At 40.5% G+C, this 15028-nt stretch overlaps 1 protein-coding gene and 1 pseudogene across 3 annotated transcripts in view; both read left to right on the forward strand.

Annotated features, from left to right (window-relative positions):
- tmod1 (tropomodulin 1) overlaps positions 1-15028 on the forward strand; it is a 79677-nt gene that overhangs the window by 31691 nt on the left and 32958 nt on the right. For all 3 annotated transcript variants that reach the window (XM_041186755.1, XM_041186754.1, XM_041186753.1), the window contains exon 3: positions 11175-11331. In XM_041186755.1, the coding sequence (XP_041042689.1) occupies positions 11175-11331 (157 nt within the window). The remainder of the gene's footprint in view (positions 1-11174; positions 11332-15028) is intronic.
- On the forward strand, positions 8014-8418 carry LOC121277113 (annotated as a pseudogene).

Genomic DNA, 15028 nt, shown 5'->3' on the forward strand with positions numbered 1-15028 from the left:
CAAAAACTGGGATGCCCAGGCTTCAGGCCTGCTCCTGCCAAAGGGTTCTCTCTTTGAAGGCTCTGTCTCTCCCCTTCATAGGGATTTTCCACCAGTGGGGTCTTTGGGAGATTGCTTTAGGAAGATTCAGTTTCCTTTTCTCCCCTCTGTTCAGGGTCTACTTGACAGACTCTGTAGTCTACACTACCACCCAACTCCCCACACAATCTTGCCATCAGCCTCACTATCCCTCTCCCCAGTCCTGGTCCTCAGGGAGCAGCACCTGCCTGCATGGTCCCAGGTTTCCCCAGCTCTTTGTATCGATAAATCCAGGACTCCAAGTCACTCCTCCTTCTTGGGACCACTTACCTGGTCTGTGCAGCAGACCTAGTCTCTCGAATGTGCCATCAGATTCCTTCTTTCTGGTTCAAGCACAAACTTTGAGACCACGCGTTAAGTCAGTCCTACCTCAAGCATATATATTAGCACATGGCACACAGTATGGATGGTAATTATGCATAATCGCTTGAGGCTCAGACAGGCCCCACTTCTCGTTTCCTCTCCAGTTGGCTGCCTGGAGTTTTGATGCATGCATGGGCATGGCTGATTGGGTGTGCATGTGCAGAAAGACTTTTTAAATAAAACTCCAGAATTTTCCAAGCCTTTTCATGAGATCTGTAATATCTTTGCAGGACAAAAGAGACTGTGTGGCACATGGAAGTCAAGTACTCAACCAACCTAGTTTATCCGGGTTTGACTTCTATATATACACAAGAGGGTGCTACACTCCTCACTCCTTAATGAAAAGTTACACCATGTCAAAATTCCATACAATTAGATACAGTTCTTTTTTTTAATTTATTTACAGATCTAACTTAACCACTGGTTTCCTATTCCTAAGAGAATATTTTCTTTTTTGACTCAAACTTTCTGAAATTTGAGAAGGACATTGACCCATTTTGGTCTGAGTCTGAGGAGAAAGTTTCCCCAGCAATGACTGATTTTGACCTTCAATTGAAGTGCCACTTCATCGGACATGTCAAGTACTTGATTTAACATTATCTTTTTACCATTACCATTATATATTCTTATACTACCTTCTGACTTTGGTAAAACCTCTATGGAAGTAACTCAATTACTCTGTTCTACTTAAAGATAATGTTCTCAGTCTTAGGTCTTTTCAGTTCTTGCTTTACCTTCTCCCTTAAAGCACAGGGAACTGGATGAGGCCTGCAATAAACTGGTGTCTTTTGTTCCTCTGGACCTGTACATTGGCCTTTATATCCTTGAATAGTTTTGCCGGTTTCACTGAACACCTGAGAGTACTTGGTGATCCCATCGTCTTGCGTTGTGATGTTTGCTTCTGTGAAAGAAAGCTCATTCCAGTTTAACTTAAGTGTCAACCAGTTTCTTAACAAAGTTGTCTTTTCACCCTTCACCACAATGATGGGCAGTTTTGCACATTGCTCCTTGTATGTGACTGGAACCAATATACTTATATTATGGGATTGTCTTTGCTCCATAACTTAATAATTCTATGTGTGACTTCACCAGTTGATGTTGACTCAACTTTTGATGGTATAGCGATTCAGGAATCACGTTCAAGGATGCACCCATGTTGACCTCCATGTTTACTGGATTTCCATCCAACGCTACTTGGACTATGATGTCATGTAAATTTCCACTGGACGTCCTTCTGCTTTGGGTTGTATGGGTCTCATCCGACCCCTCATTGACCTGGTGCTTTTCAACAACTGCATGCTGTTTCCTCTAGCTAGCGTTTTCTCTGTTTATGTTCTTTTGATATGCCTTGGCAAGATGACCCTTCTTCTTGCAGCTGTAGCATTCTGCCTTCACAAATGGACAATTATGTGCCCAGTGTTGGCCTAGGCATGAGTAGCAGGACTTTTTAGTACCTCTGCTACTATTAACTGCTGCTGTTGGGGCTTTCTGCTTTCTCAGCTGCAGTTTTTTTAACTTCAGCAGATGACTGGCGATTATTAACTGTGACTTGTCTCGAGTCAGGTTCTGCCATGACTATGGACAACGCCGTTTGCCAAAAGTTAACTTTTGACATAGCCCGCCAGTGTCAGCAACTTACTGTGGATGCTTTCACTTTTTAAACAGCACACGGACATGTCCCTCAGTGCTCATTCTTGAAATTCTCCAAAATCGCATTGAATGGATAGCTTTTTCAAACCCTCGATAAAGTCCCAAATGTCCTCACTGGGCGACTGATTCCTTGTTCCAAACTGATAACTTTCAGCAATCTCCAATGGCATGGGACTGTAATGCTGCTCAAGATGACACAAGATATCTGACAGCAACATGTCTTTTGGCTTAACTGGGGTGAACAAATTCTTGAGCATTTCATACATTTCTGGACCTACTTCAGTTAAAAATATTGCCTTTTTCCTTTCCCCCACTGCCTAATTAATAGCTGGATTTTCAGGATTTTTGAGGATACTATTAGCAGTGAAAAACAGCTTGAGCTGCACCATGTATGCACCAAAAGACTTTCGACCAATACCTGTTGATGCAGCCATCTTCGAAGGTCAGTCTACACAAGTGTACAAAAACTATTTACTCTATGATGGGTTTTTTAAACCTATTTCTCAGCAAAAAGAACCTCACATTCCTCTGCTGGTTTGTTGGAAACATCTCCAACCCAAATTTCTTCATCTAGGAAAATCCATAATCCCACCTCTGTTGCCAGACTGTGATATCTTTGCAGGACAAAAGAGACTGTGTGCCACATGGAAATCAAGTGCCCAACTGAACTGTTTATTCCAGTTTGACTTATTTACATACAGAAAAGAAAAATACACAAAAGGACCACAAGAAGATGCTATTACAAGATCTTGAACAAAACTCCGTGTGACTGAAAAAGTGTCTCTCTTGACAAATTTCCTTAGGCCCAATTTTAACAGAACTGGCGGAAACTCGGTTGGAGGATAGCGAAAGTAATGAGTGTCAATTACTTCTGCAACACCGGGCTGAAGAGAAATGAGGTTGTGGAAGTAACTGGCAGCTGTTACTTTAGTTATCCCACAATTTTCAACTCTGTCCCCCTATTAAACTGTTGTTTTGAACAGGCGAGAAGAAGGCCCACAGGAAGAAATTTTTTTTACATAGTGAGAGGTTGGGATCTGAAATGCACTGTGTGGTTGTGTAGCAGAGGCAGATTCAATTTTGGCTTTCAAAAAGAAATTGAATAAGCATCGGAAAGAGGAAAAATTGCAGGGCTACAGGGAAAGGGTGGGAGAGTTGGACTAGCTGAGTTGCTCTCAGACATTCTGGGCCGAATGGTGCTGCAATCATTCCGTGGTTGTAAGGAAATGGAGCTTTGTTTCAAATATGCAGGTCAGATCTGATGATACCATTGGGACTGATTTGCAATTTTAACTAAAGGCCTAAATGAGGGATAGAGGGAGGAAGGGGGACATGGTAAACTCTTCTGTCAGGTAAAACAGCCAGGAACTGGACCCTGAGTTAGAAGTGGCCCAGCAGATAAATTATAAATTTACTTTTCAAGCTTTCTTGTGAATCAGGAGCGGCAGAACAACTCCTCTGGGTCCCACAAGGAAGCCTTGAGCCTGCCTTCAACTGGTCCCCAACCTCTCCCCAGCTGCACCCTCCTACCACTTGCTGTGGTTCTCCCTGCAGGCCAGGTTGATGATCTGGCCAGCTGTCGGATGGGAAACTGCAGCATTTAAATGAGGCCTTGTGTTTGAGATTTGGCAGTGCCCTCATGTCCCTATTTTGCAGGTTTCTCCAGCCAATCGAAAAACCAGGCTGAAGATAGAAGGTTCAGAGGGAAAATGAAAAATCAAATAAGGGATTCAAAGAGAATGGCCAAAATTTTCTAATCATCCCTATATAGAGGGGTGGTGCCAGAGGACTAGAGAATTGCAAATATTATAATGCACAATGTTATATGCTACACAAAAAAGGTGTAAGGATAAACCCACCAATTACAGGTGAGTCAGATTAACCTCGGTGGTGGGAAAGCTTTGAGACAATATTTTGAACAAAATGAACAGTCACCTGGACAAGCGTAGATTGATAAGGAAAGCCAACACAGACTTGTTAAAGGCAAATCATGTTTAACTAACTAGATTAAGTTTTTGATGAGGTGACAGAGGGTTGATAAGGGTATTTGACAAAGTGCTACATAACAGGCTTGCCACCAAAGTTGAAACCCTTGGAATAAAAGCAGCAGTGACAGATGGATAAGATGTTGGTTGAGTAATAGTAAACAGAGTAATAGTGAATGATTGTTTTCCAGACTGGAGAGTAGGTACTAGGACCACTGCTTTTCTTGATATGTTAATGAAATAGACTTGAGTGTACAGGGCACACAATTTCAAAATTTGCAGAAGACACAAAATTTGGAAGTATTGTGAAATGTGAGGAGGATAGTGATGGACTTCAAGAGGACTTATACAAACATGGAAGTTATAATGAACTTTTTATGCGATACTAGTATTGCATCAACTGGAGTATTGTGTCCAATTCAAGGCACTAAGCTTTAGGGAAGATGTGAAGATTTTTAAAGAGGGTGCAGAAAAGATTCATGAGAATGGTTCCAGGGATGAGGAACTTCAGTTATGTGAATAGATTAGAGAAGCACAGGTTGTACTGCTTAGACAATTGATGGTTGAGAGGAGATTTGACAGAACTGTTCAAAATCAAGGATTGGGAGATCATATCAAACAGCACGTCCCTTCGGCTGTTTGCAATATTCAGAGTACTGACCGTACTCAATCAGCCCATGCTTGCAAAACTCAAAAGATAATGTCTAACGTTAGAAATGATTCTGCAATTAGACAGCACTTGCTGAACAATCCCAAGTGTGCTAAGAATTACACCAACAGCCAATTTAAGATTATCAGTCAGGCTTGCAATGTTGACTCACTTACACTTGCTGGAAGATACGTCTATTCATAAGCAGAGAACTGCCCTCTGCAGGCAAAAAGAACATGTCCAGGCATTGCATCTTTGTTGAATTAAACAAAAGCGTGGGGCACAATACTTCCCTGGTCTAAGCTCCATGGAAATGCTTCAACCAAGCAGCTCAACTTCCCAAGTAGTCAGCATCCTACTTGCATGCAGTGGAAATTGTTGCTTCCTTTGAAATTTGGTGTTCTCGTTTCTGTCCTGATAAGTGCAAGATGAAAAGCTTCGACAGCATGTCCTTTCTTTCATTCCTTGATTTTATGGATATAATTTCAAAGTACCCTGTCAACATTGCAAGGTGAACAATGATCCTTTCTTTCACTCACTCTGCTGTATCCAGAAATTAAGCCAGTCACAGGAACATACCTGAAACTCCATAGCTCCCTCTCATTCTTCCACTTTTCCTACATGCTGCAGCCTTGTCACTTGCTGAGAGCATGGTTGTGCTGCTCCTTGCATTTAGATTTAGTGGTATTTGACAAATTAAATTGTCAGCAATGTATGCAAGTTTCATTATCTATAATTTTTCATGCCTTGCACCGAGTTCTGATCACAGCTTTGCACACATACATGAATTTACTGGTTTGGACTTCACAAGATTCAGTTGCTTTTGACACAGCATGTAATTGCATTCTTTTTGAAGCAAGTGGTTGGCAATACGGCATACAAGGTAATGATCATCTGTGGTTTTCCAACTCTTATTATTGCAATGATTCTACCCCTGATGCCTGTAAAAGTTGCAGCACCATCCAAATAGTATCACAGTTCTCCCACTACAATGAGTCTGATTTCATGAATTAGCTAGTAACCTGAATATTTCTTCACCCACCTGACAGAAAAGCAGCTTTCTAAAAACTTCCCAACCAAAATGAGTACAATAAGTAATTGCGTTGCACTGCTAAGATCAGTTGTCTCTCCAGCAGCATCTTGAATTTAAAAATTCTCACCCTTGTTTTCAAATCCCTCCATCATCTCGACCCTCCCTAATCTCCAATCTCCATTGGCCCCACAATCCTCTGAGATTTGAGCTCACCTAATTCTGACCTATTGAGCATCCTTGATTTTAATCCCTCCACTACTGGTGGATGCACCTTCAGTTGCCTAGGCCCCAAGCTCTGGAATTCCCTCCCATTCACCTATCTGCCTCTCTAGCTCAATTTCCTTCTTTAAGGCACTACTTAAAACCTTGCTCTTTGACTAAGCTTTTCATCTTCTGACCTAATATCTTCTTATGACTCAGTTTCCTATTTTGTTTTATAATGCTCCTGTGAAGCACTTTGAGACATGTTGCTACATTAAAGGTACTATATCAGTATAGGTTGTTGTTCAGACTGAATTGCAAACTGCTTACATTCACAACGTCGTTTTCCAATTGGCATTTTATATCTCTTTAAAGTTCTTCTTTTAACTGTGTCATTAGAAACTAATATTTTCCACTTCTATTCTGTGTCTGCACTTACCATCACTCTACAGCAGGAAGAACCATTTCCTCTCTGTTAGTATGTAATTTCTTGCTTTTAGGTTTGCTTCTCTTAAGAAGGATGGTTTCAGGGCTTGTCTGCACCCAATGTTATTTATCATTTGCGTTTTCTGATGCCTACATCCTATTTCTCATTCAAAAATGTCTTTTTATTATCTTTATATTCTTGATGTTTTGTTTGAGATACCACATTAGCTTTGCAGGTTTCATTGTCTCATTATATAAAGTTTGTAAGTACACAACACATAGCTGCCTGGTAACAGGATCAGCCTTAGGGAAAAATGGTGCCATGTCACATTTTCATTTTGGCACTCTTTCTTTGAGTTTGTGGTTATTTGAAAAAAAAACTGCCATCCCTTGAACAAGGCTGAATTCACCAGGTCTCGGGTGTAACCAGCAATCTTCATGCTCATTTCTGTGCTCCTCCATGTGTGCTTGCCTCCTAGATCAGGTAGCCAGCCCACTCTGCACTGTCCCTTTGCAGCCACACTCCGTTCGCATCTCTGGCCACCACTCATTCACATACTCATCTATTCCATGCACTCCCGAAAAGTCTGTGCAGACCACAGTTTGAGAACTACTGCTATATAAATATGCAGTCTAGGCTCCAATGACATCGTCAGGGCCCAGCCTGCTACTTTAGTCTAATGCGTGATTGGGGAAGCAGTAGTGGCTTCCCTACCAGGCTAAACCTGCTGGAAACTACAACCAGAAAAGGCATGGTGAGACAACAGGCTTATTCGTTGACCAGAGGAAATAGAAATGACCTACTGGGATCCACGAGTAAACATTGCACCTCTCCTTTCTCTAGTTTCCTTCATTCATTCCGCCTTACAGCCCAACCGTTCAGCTCCCAAGATTCCCATCCTGAAATATGTGATCGACCTGTACCCTGAGCTCCTGGTGATACTTCCTGATATCTAATATTAATGGATGGGCAGCTGTTTTGGTTGGGAAGTCATCAAGTAGCTCTTTAATGAGTGCTAGTCATTAAAATTGCTCCAGCCTCTCTCTAAATCTGGATAGGCTCGGTGCTTGCTTTGTGGTGTTGCTGCCCAGGAGTAAAAATTGAGCCTTTATTTTAAATACTTGGCAGTCCAGTTTATTTAACAGATAATTCTTTAAACTCTTTAAAGTATGATTGATTATATTTGATTCTGTCCAAGGTTGGTTATTTACCCATTAATCCAATGCCAGAAGCTAGACCAAAATTAAAAATAACAAGAGGATTTGTTTTAAATGGCAGCAATAAATCCAACAAACCAATATTTAAACAGTTGTCCTTTTCTTGCCAATTCCCTGCCTCAATATTGCCTCTCTCTTTTCCCCTACCCAGAAATATTTACTCCTAGCTATGATATTGTTTCACACGTGCCAGTCGCCCTTTGTGACTAATTGGCTGTGCTTTCTGTGTGAGCCAATAAAGTAGCTATTGTAAGCCACTCAACCACAGGGATAACAGGAACTCGGCAGGAACAGGAACTGGAAGTTTAGGCTTATGTTTATTTATTTATTTATCCAAGTGGCCAATTGTGTCCTGAGATCAGCTAATGGAGCACAAACCGATTCTTGAAATGTGGATAATCTTGGTCAGTATGGTTCAGTTATTAATTGAACTAATTAGCTTAGCAACTTGGGGTGGTCAACAATCACCTGTGCTCCTTAAGGGCAAGAAGAAACCTGCTAGGAGGTTCACCCTCAACCCCTCCAACCCAGTGGAAGATGGGATCCTTGACTGCAGCAACTTCTAGCAGTTTCTGTGGGAGAAAGTGAAGGTTGGTGGGAAGGCCGGAAACCTGGGCAACGTCGTCCAGATAGAGCATCTGATAAACAGGATCACTGTCACCTCGACCAAAAAGTTCTCCAAGAGATACCTGAAGTACCTGACTAAAAAGTACTTGAAGAACGATCTGCGAGTCATTGCCTCCGATAAAGAAAGCTATGAGCTCTGCTACTTCCAAATTAGCTAAGATGAAGAGGAGTCTGAAACTGAGGATTGAAGGGGGCTTTGCATCTGAGGGCCTAGGACTCGTGTAAAGGAAGTGTGGTTTTCAGAGAAAATCTATATAAAATTATTAACTTATTAATAAAGAACTACTTTCACAGTAAAAAAACATTCGACCATAATTCTAAATCTCATCCACACAAGTGGGAATAGAAATATGAAAATTACTCGGCTCTTCGCCTGACCCCTTCTGTGGGGGTGATGCTGCCATAGTTGGAGAGAGAGCTTATACTCGCCAGGATTTAAACCAATCCTGACTGCTGTCACCATAATGTTAAATCTACTGTTAGCTGACGGCTTCCTCTGCCAATAACCAAAGGAAAAGGTATCACCCCTTTTACATTTTTCCTACTGGACATTGAGTATTTAAATATAATTTTGGTATATATGTTTTAAACACGAGACAGTTTTAAAATAAATCTATAATATGACCTATTGTAACTCCATTCAAAGGATGCTAATTCTTTTTATTAGCTGAAGTGAAAGGTCACATCATTATATCACTCGTCAGAATATCAGCGGTATGTGTGCACACTCCTGCACGCACACTTTTATGCTGTTCTTCCACTCATGCTTTGGCCTCAATAGCCATACTTAAAACTTAGGAGTGTTGCATTGGCAGACTGAGCAAACACTCATTCTTGATATTGGGTTTTGATTGAGAAGACTCAGGTTTCTCATATCTCATGAGGCTTGAATGCCTGAGTTCATGGGAGCTGCCAGCTTGCCCAGCTGTGAAAGGTGTGGATGGAAGAAAGGGAAAGGGCAAATGATATGGTAATATTATGGACAAAATTCTTGTGTTTTCTTATTGCCTCTGATCAGTGTATTTTGTATGTGAGGGGTGTGTGTTTTAAATAGTTCTAGCAGCGAGCATTTGGTGAATTTATAAATAAGGAAAGTTCTTTATTACCATACACTTCTGAAATGTGACCTCTCAATCAGTCAACTCACCCTCTCTATCACTCACACAAAACTTAGATACAGATGAGGGGAAAAAAAATATAATTTATGATTACCTCAGTGTCTTTTGTAGCAGGCCTGTAGTCTCTTAGTTGAGTTGATGCCTTGATGGAAGTGAAGCTCTTGTAAAGCAGAGGATTTTCACGAAGCTGCAAAGCCTCTTGTAGTCAACTTTCCAGGAGGTTGATTCTCAGGTGGACTTAAAGTTGGAACAGTTTGGGGAGAGCCCTTCTCCTACTTTCAACGTATGCAGCTGGTTTGATGACTGTCTAATAGTTTTCTGTCAAGAATAGCTTCTTGCTGTTTTAAAAGCAGGCAACAAACATGGCTGTCTTACCATGTGACCTGTTACAAGTTCAAAGTCCTTTTCCAAATACGGTGGGTGGCTAGGTTGATTATGCACCCTGTGTGATGACTTTCATGCCATGAGAGTTTGAGGCAGCTGGTGTCTTTGTATTTGAATGGCCCGTTCAATTTGAAAAAACCCTTTTGAATTAGTTTCAGGAAAAGGCATTGAATCAACATCGGTCTGTAAAGTTCCTTTTGTTCCCTCTTGAGACAGGGGAGTGTTTTCATCCTCAGGAGAAGTCAGGTAATCATTGGGCGGCCATCATTTTATAGCCTATTGTGGTCTTTAAAAAAATATTAACTGAAAGTCCATAATACACTGGAATGTGATAGGAGAGAGAGTTTTAAAATTACAAAAAGGATTCCCATACACAACTCCCGTGTTTGTTTAATTTTGTCAGAGTTTTCCCTGTGTTTTGAATATTTTTACCCATTAGGTGTTGGCCTAATGAGGCTTCTCTTACAAAATGAGGCTGTGAAAAGCAGTGACTACATCACCCTGACCTGAACACGTGAAGCTGAGGTGAGAAAGAAACAGGAAGAATACAAAGAGAAAAGCAGAATACAGCAGTTGGTAGAGTGGGATCGACTGCATTTAGTGTAAGGCCATAGACCCTTTTGGATGATTGAAGCCCTACAAGAAAATTGTGGGAATATTTGCATTTGGAGAGCAGATTTAATGCCGAGGGTTGCTTTCAGCAAACTGGCTACTCATGCTTCACATTCTACGTACTGCAGGAGAACAGAAACTGGAAGGGCCATCAATAAAAGCAGTTTGATGTCAGCAGTTTAGATAAACTGCCGGATAGACAGCATGACGCCTCTGATTTGCATGTACAGAGAACACAACTCCTGCACTGGGGAGCATAACTAGCAACTGTGCCAGAAAAGCTTAAAGGCCATTAACTCTTTATCTGCTCGTGTTTGTTGTTTGGGCTTTACCAATTTTAATTTCAGGGGATAGTTGGCAATAGTTGACAGAGCATTTAGAACTTCGAGAAAAATATCTTCCTCAACACTCTTTGTTAGCTTTTGAATTTGGTGCATAAATCCTGTTCACCAACTGCAAGGTCAAAAGTGGAACTACAAGGCTTCCATTGGTGATTTCCTGATAGTGAAACAAGTCATGTAGTTTCTCACTGAATATCGAGAAGCCATGGACAAAGCTTCCAACTAGCACTCCTGGTGCTAAATTGTACTGTCTTCTCATTTTACCCCCCGATAAGCACCTCCTTCTAACGCCAACACAGTTCGTACTAACCCACTTTCACGAAATTACTTTACTTCTCATTAACATTGGATGAGACCAGGTTTGTATCATTTAATCTGTACAGCTCTAGAACTGCTGTTCCAACTGAAGGATATAAGATGGGATGCGTAATCCATACATGGCATTGCAGATTAGGGGAAAAATGTGAAAGTTTATTTTTTCTTTTTCAGAATGATCTTCTACCTGTAGGATTAAGGCAGAAAGATCAGACCAAAAAGGCACCTACAGGCCCATTAAATAGAGATCAGCTTCTGGAACACCTAGAGAAACAAGCAAAAGAGTGCAAGGACAGAGAGGACTTGGTTCCTTATACAGGAGAAAAGAGAGGTAAGTGATATTTTTATGCTGGTATAATACTTGCAAGATCTGCTTTGCACAATCTTTCTTTGACTACACCCCATGTTTCATGGTTTTTATTTTAAATTAATGCGGAGAGATTGCCACCAAATTACTCTTGTGCTATGTAGCTTGCTGAGCCAAAGTTTCAGGAGTCCCATAATTAAAACAGAAATGGTGGAATTCCTCAGCAGTTCAGGCTGCATCTGGGGAGAGAGAAAGAGTTAATGTCGACGACCTTTCATCAGAATGGACTCCCAAGTGTACACAAGCATCCTGCAAAAGCAGAACAAATGTCTGTCAAATTTCTCACAGCTTTTGTGTCTAAGGCTATCCTACCCATTAGTAGTTTGGCTCTGCAGCTTCATCTGGAGCTGAGTGTTTAAAATTCCAACCTCCAGTCTGCCCCTTTGGATTCCATTGGTGAGTCAGAATGACACATCAATCAGTGGTACCTAGGACTGCCTCTCACATTACCAACACTAGCATGGATTTGGCTCCATACTTCTGTTGCTCTGTATGTTTTCTCTGAGCTGCCTTATTTCAAGGAGATCTTGCCTACCTATGAAGTGGATGGTATGCACCAGGAGATCCTGATGAGGTGATCATCATGATAGGTAGGAGGAAATCTTGGGTCCATTTTTTCCACTGATCCACAGTATTCCCATGCAGTGTTTCACATAATCCTCATTCCCATTTGTTCACAAGAACCCATCTAGTTCTTCCATTTGTGAATGATCACTAAAATCAAATGGCAGTTAATAGTAACATTGTCCATACGCTATTTTGTGTGCAAAATAGTTTGAGACCTGAAAGCAAAACTAGGAGATTATATGACCAACTAAAATGTGTCGCATCTCCGGTCTGAGTATTTGCATTTCAGTTTAACAGAACAAGTTATTATAAGTCTGAACTAAAACCTATTGATGCTTCTTTATTTGTTGCAATGCCTACAAAGCAAACCATAAGATGAATAGTGATATTCTTATTAAATTCTTAAACTGCCATGCTGGGATTTGAACTCTCATTCTCTGGATTATGAATCCAGGCCTCTGGGTTACCCCTGTATGACAATGTAGTGATTATGATACTGGACTAGTATTTCATCTCTGTTCAGTCCGCACGTGTGACCCTGAGGTTCTGGTCACCTGCCATTTTAATTTTCCACCTTGTTCCCACTCCGACCACCCTGCCCTCAGGCTCCTGCAGTGTTTTAATGAAGCTCAATGTAAGGTCAGGGAACAGCGTCTCATCTTTCAATTAGGCACTCTGTAGCCTTCCAGACTCAAAATTCAGTTTAATAATTTCAGACTTTAACTTCTGCCCCCATTTTGTTTTCATTCAGCAAACATTCTGGAGAGAAATTCAAATCTTTATCTGACATCAAGCTTTAGGCCAACCTCGTAACTCTAAGAATAACATTCCTTTTGGCCCCTTTATCAGACAAATGCTGAGTTATTTCACCCTCAAATACAAAACTCCCTTAATCTTTTATGTTCCAATTTACACCTGCTGTAAATACATTAGGTGGCATTGGTTTGTCACAAGCTTCACTCACTGGTAACACATTTTCTGGAGAAGCACTAGACATGCCCACGGAAGTTACTGGCTTAGCTTTCAATTTCTAGCTGCTGGCATTCATATGCTGTGGTTTCTGACAAGTTGGCCTCCTTGAATCATTTTTATCCTCCATGCTGTTTTTTACTACTCTAAGCATCTGTCTTTTAATTTCTCTCATCCTCCTTATTGTAATTAGTGTTCTATTCATCATTACTTTTCTATCTCTCCAGTTTCTGTATGGGTTTACAAACAAAGGTTTGCTGCCCTCCTATATGTTTGCGGGTAGTCTATAATCATCAGCCAAAACTCCAGCCTCTCTTGCTTTAGAAACTTTTACAGTCTTCTAGGTGGGAACTGATTCCTGAAGGAATACTATTTGTAAATTCTTTCAGTAATAACACCTAGTGCAGGATTTTGCCCTTGGCGGGGGTGCATGGTGGGGGTGGTCAGGAAGCTGACCGCTGCCTGTGATTTCATTAAAGCCCCCCCTACATTGATTGCGAGGGCAATGCTGAGCACTCCCTGTGCAGGAAGAGGGAGAGCCGGGCCTAGCGCATAGTTCGCGCATGCATGAGAAAGAGCGCTTCAATCTCCCTGAGGCAGAGAGTTGCCTTGAAGATTGAAGCACTGTGTAAAAAATAAAATAAAGAGAATAAAAATTTAATAAAACACGTTCCCTCATGTGACTGTCACATGAGCTGGGACATGTTTTTAATTCAAAAATTAAGTTTTTAATGTTTATTTGCTTTAGGAAACCTCATCCCGCTCGAGGTATCCTAAAAAATGTAAAGGCCACTTGGCCTTTTTGCCTGCCCGTCAACCGTCAGGTTGAACGGGAAGCAAATTTGAATTTAATTAGATTGTTACTGGCCTTAATAGGCCTTTTAATTATCGGCGGGCGCACAGCCGACTCTGGCATGCACCCGCCGAACGAAATATCGTGAGACTGCGCAATGACGTGAGGATGCATGCCCGATGTCATCGCGTGTCATTTTCCACTCGAGCGTGTCGGGCGCGCACCCACATGCTGAGCGTAATATTCTGCCCCTAAGGTTTTCAAAATTTTGATTAAGCTTCATCGCCATACACCATCAATCAAACACCATTTATTTTTCTCTAGCAAATTTCACAAAAGTCTGATTCTGTCTCTTCCTCGGATTTCTAAATTTTTGCCTATAATGTTCTGGGACTAACCCATTAAGCACAGCAGTCTTAACTGTGTCATAGTCTGCAGACTACTCATCAGAAAGAGTCAAATAAACCTCCAATGCTTTTCCCACCAATACACTTTGTAATAGCATTGTCCAAACTTCTCATGGCCACCCTAACTTTGTAGCAATTTTTTCAAATTATACAAAATATATCTCAATCCCTTCCTTGCCTGAATTATAGGCATGAGGCAAATATTCTTTGCCAAATCAAAACCAAGAGTTAAACCTGATCCTGCCTGCTTCTCCCTGTGTATATAATCAAAGCTTTTCTCTATCTGGTTTAAATTTCCTGGCTTCCTTCTCTCTTTGAAATTCTAATTCAAGTTTTTGCATTTCCCTTTTGTAGGGTATGGTGTGAGACTCCCTTTCGGAGTCTTACTTAGGTTCAGAGCCGTTCTCTGGACGTAACAGGAATGATTGACTATGATAAGTAATGTGTTGAAATAGCAATTTTATTGTATATTAGATAATGATTATAATAACAGAACAATAATGAAAATTATAATTGATAATATATTTTAAAAAATTAAGGTAAAAGAAAGAAAGATAACTTTATTGAAAGGCGAAGGTATATAATATATATATCGATCTATATAGATATATATCTATATCTATTTAACTATATCTATTTAACTATATCTATTTAACTATATCTATTTAACTATATCTATTTAACTATATCTATTTAACTATATCTATTTATCTATATCTATTTATCTATATCTATTTATCTATATCTATCTATTTATCTCTATCTATATATCTATCTATATATATCCATATCTATATCTATCTCTCTCTCTATATCTATCTATCTCTCTATCTCTCTCTCTATCTCTATCTCTCTCTCTCTCTCTATCTCTCTCTCTCTCTCTATCTATCTCTCTCTCTCTCTATCTATCTCTCTCTCTCTCTAT

This window comes from Carcharodon carcharias, chromosome 4 (assembly GCF_017639515.1).
Source record: "Carcharodon carcharias isolate sCarCar2 chromosome 4, sCarCar2.pri, whole genome shotgun sequence".
Classification (NCBI taxonomy): Eukaryota; Metazoa; Chordata; class Chondrichthyes; order Lamniformes; family Lamnidae; genus Carcharodon; species Carcharodon carcharias.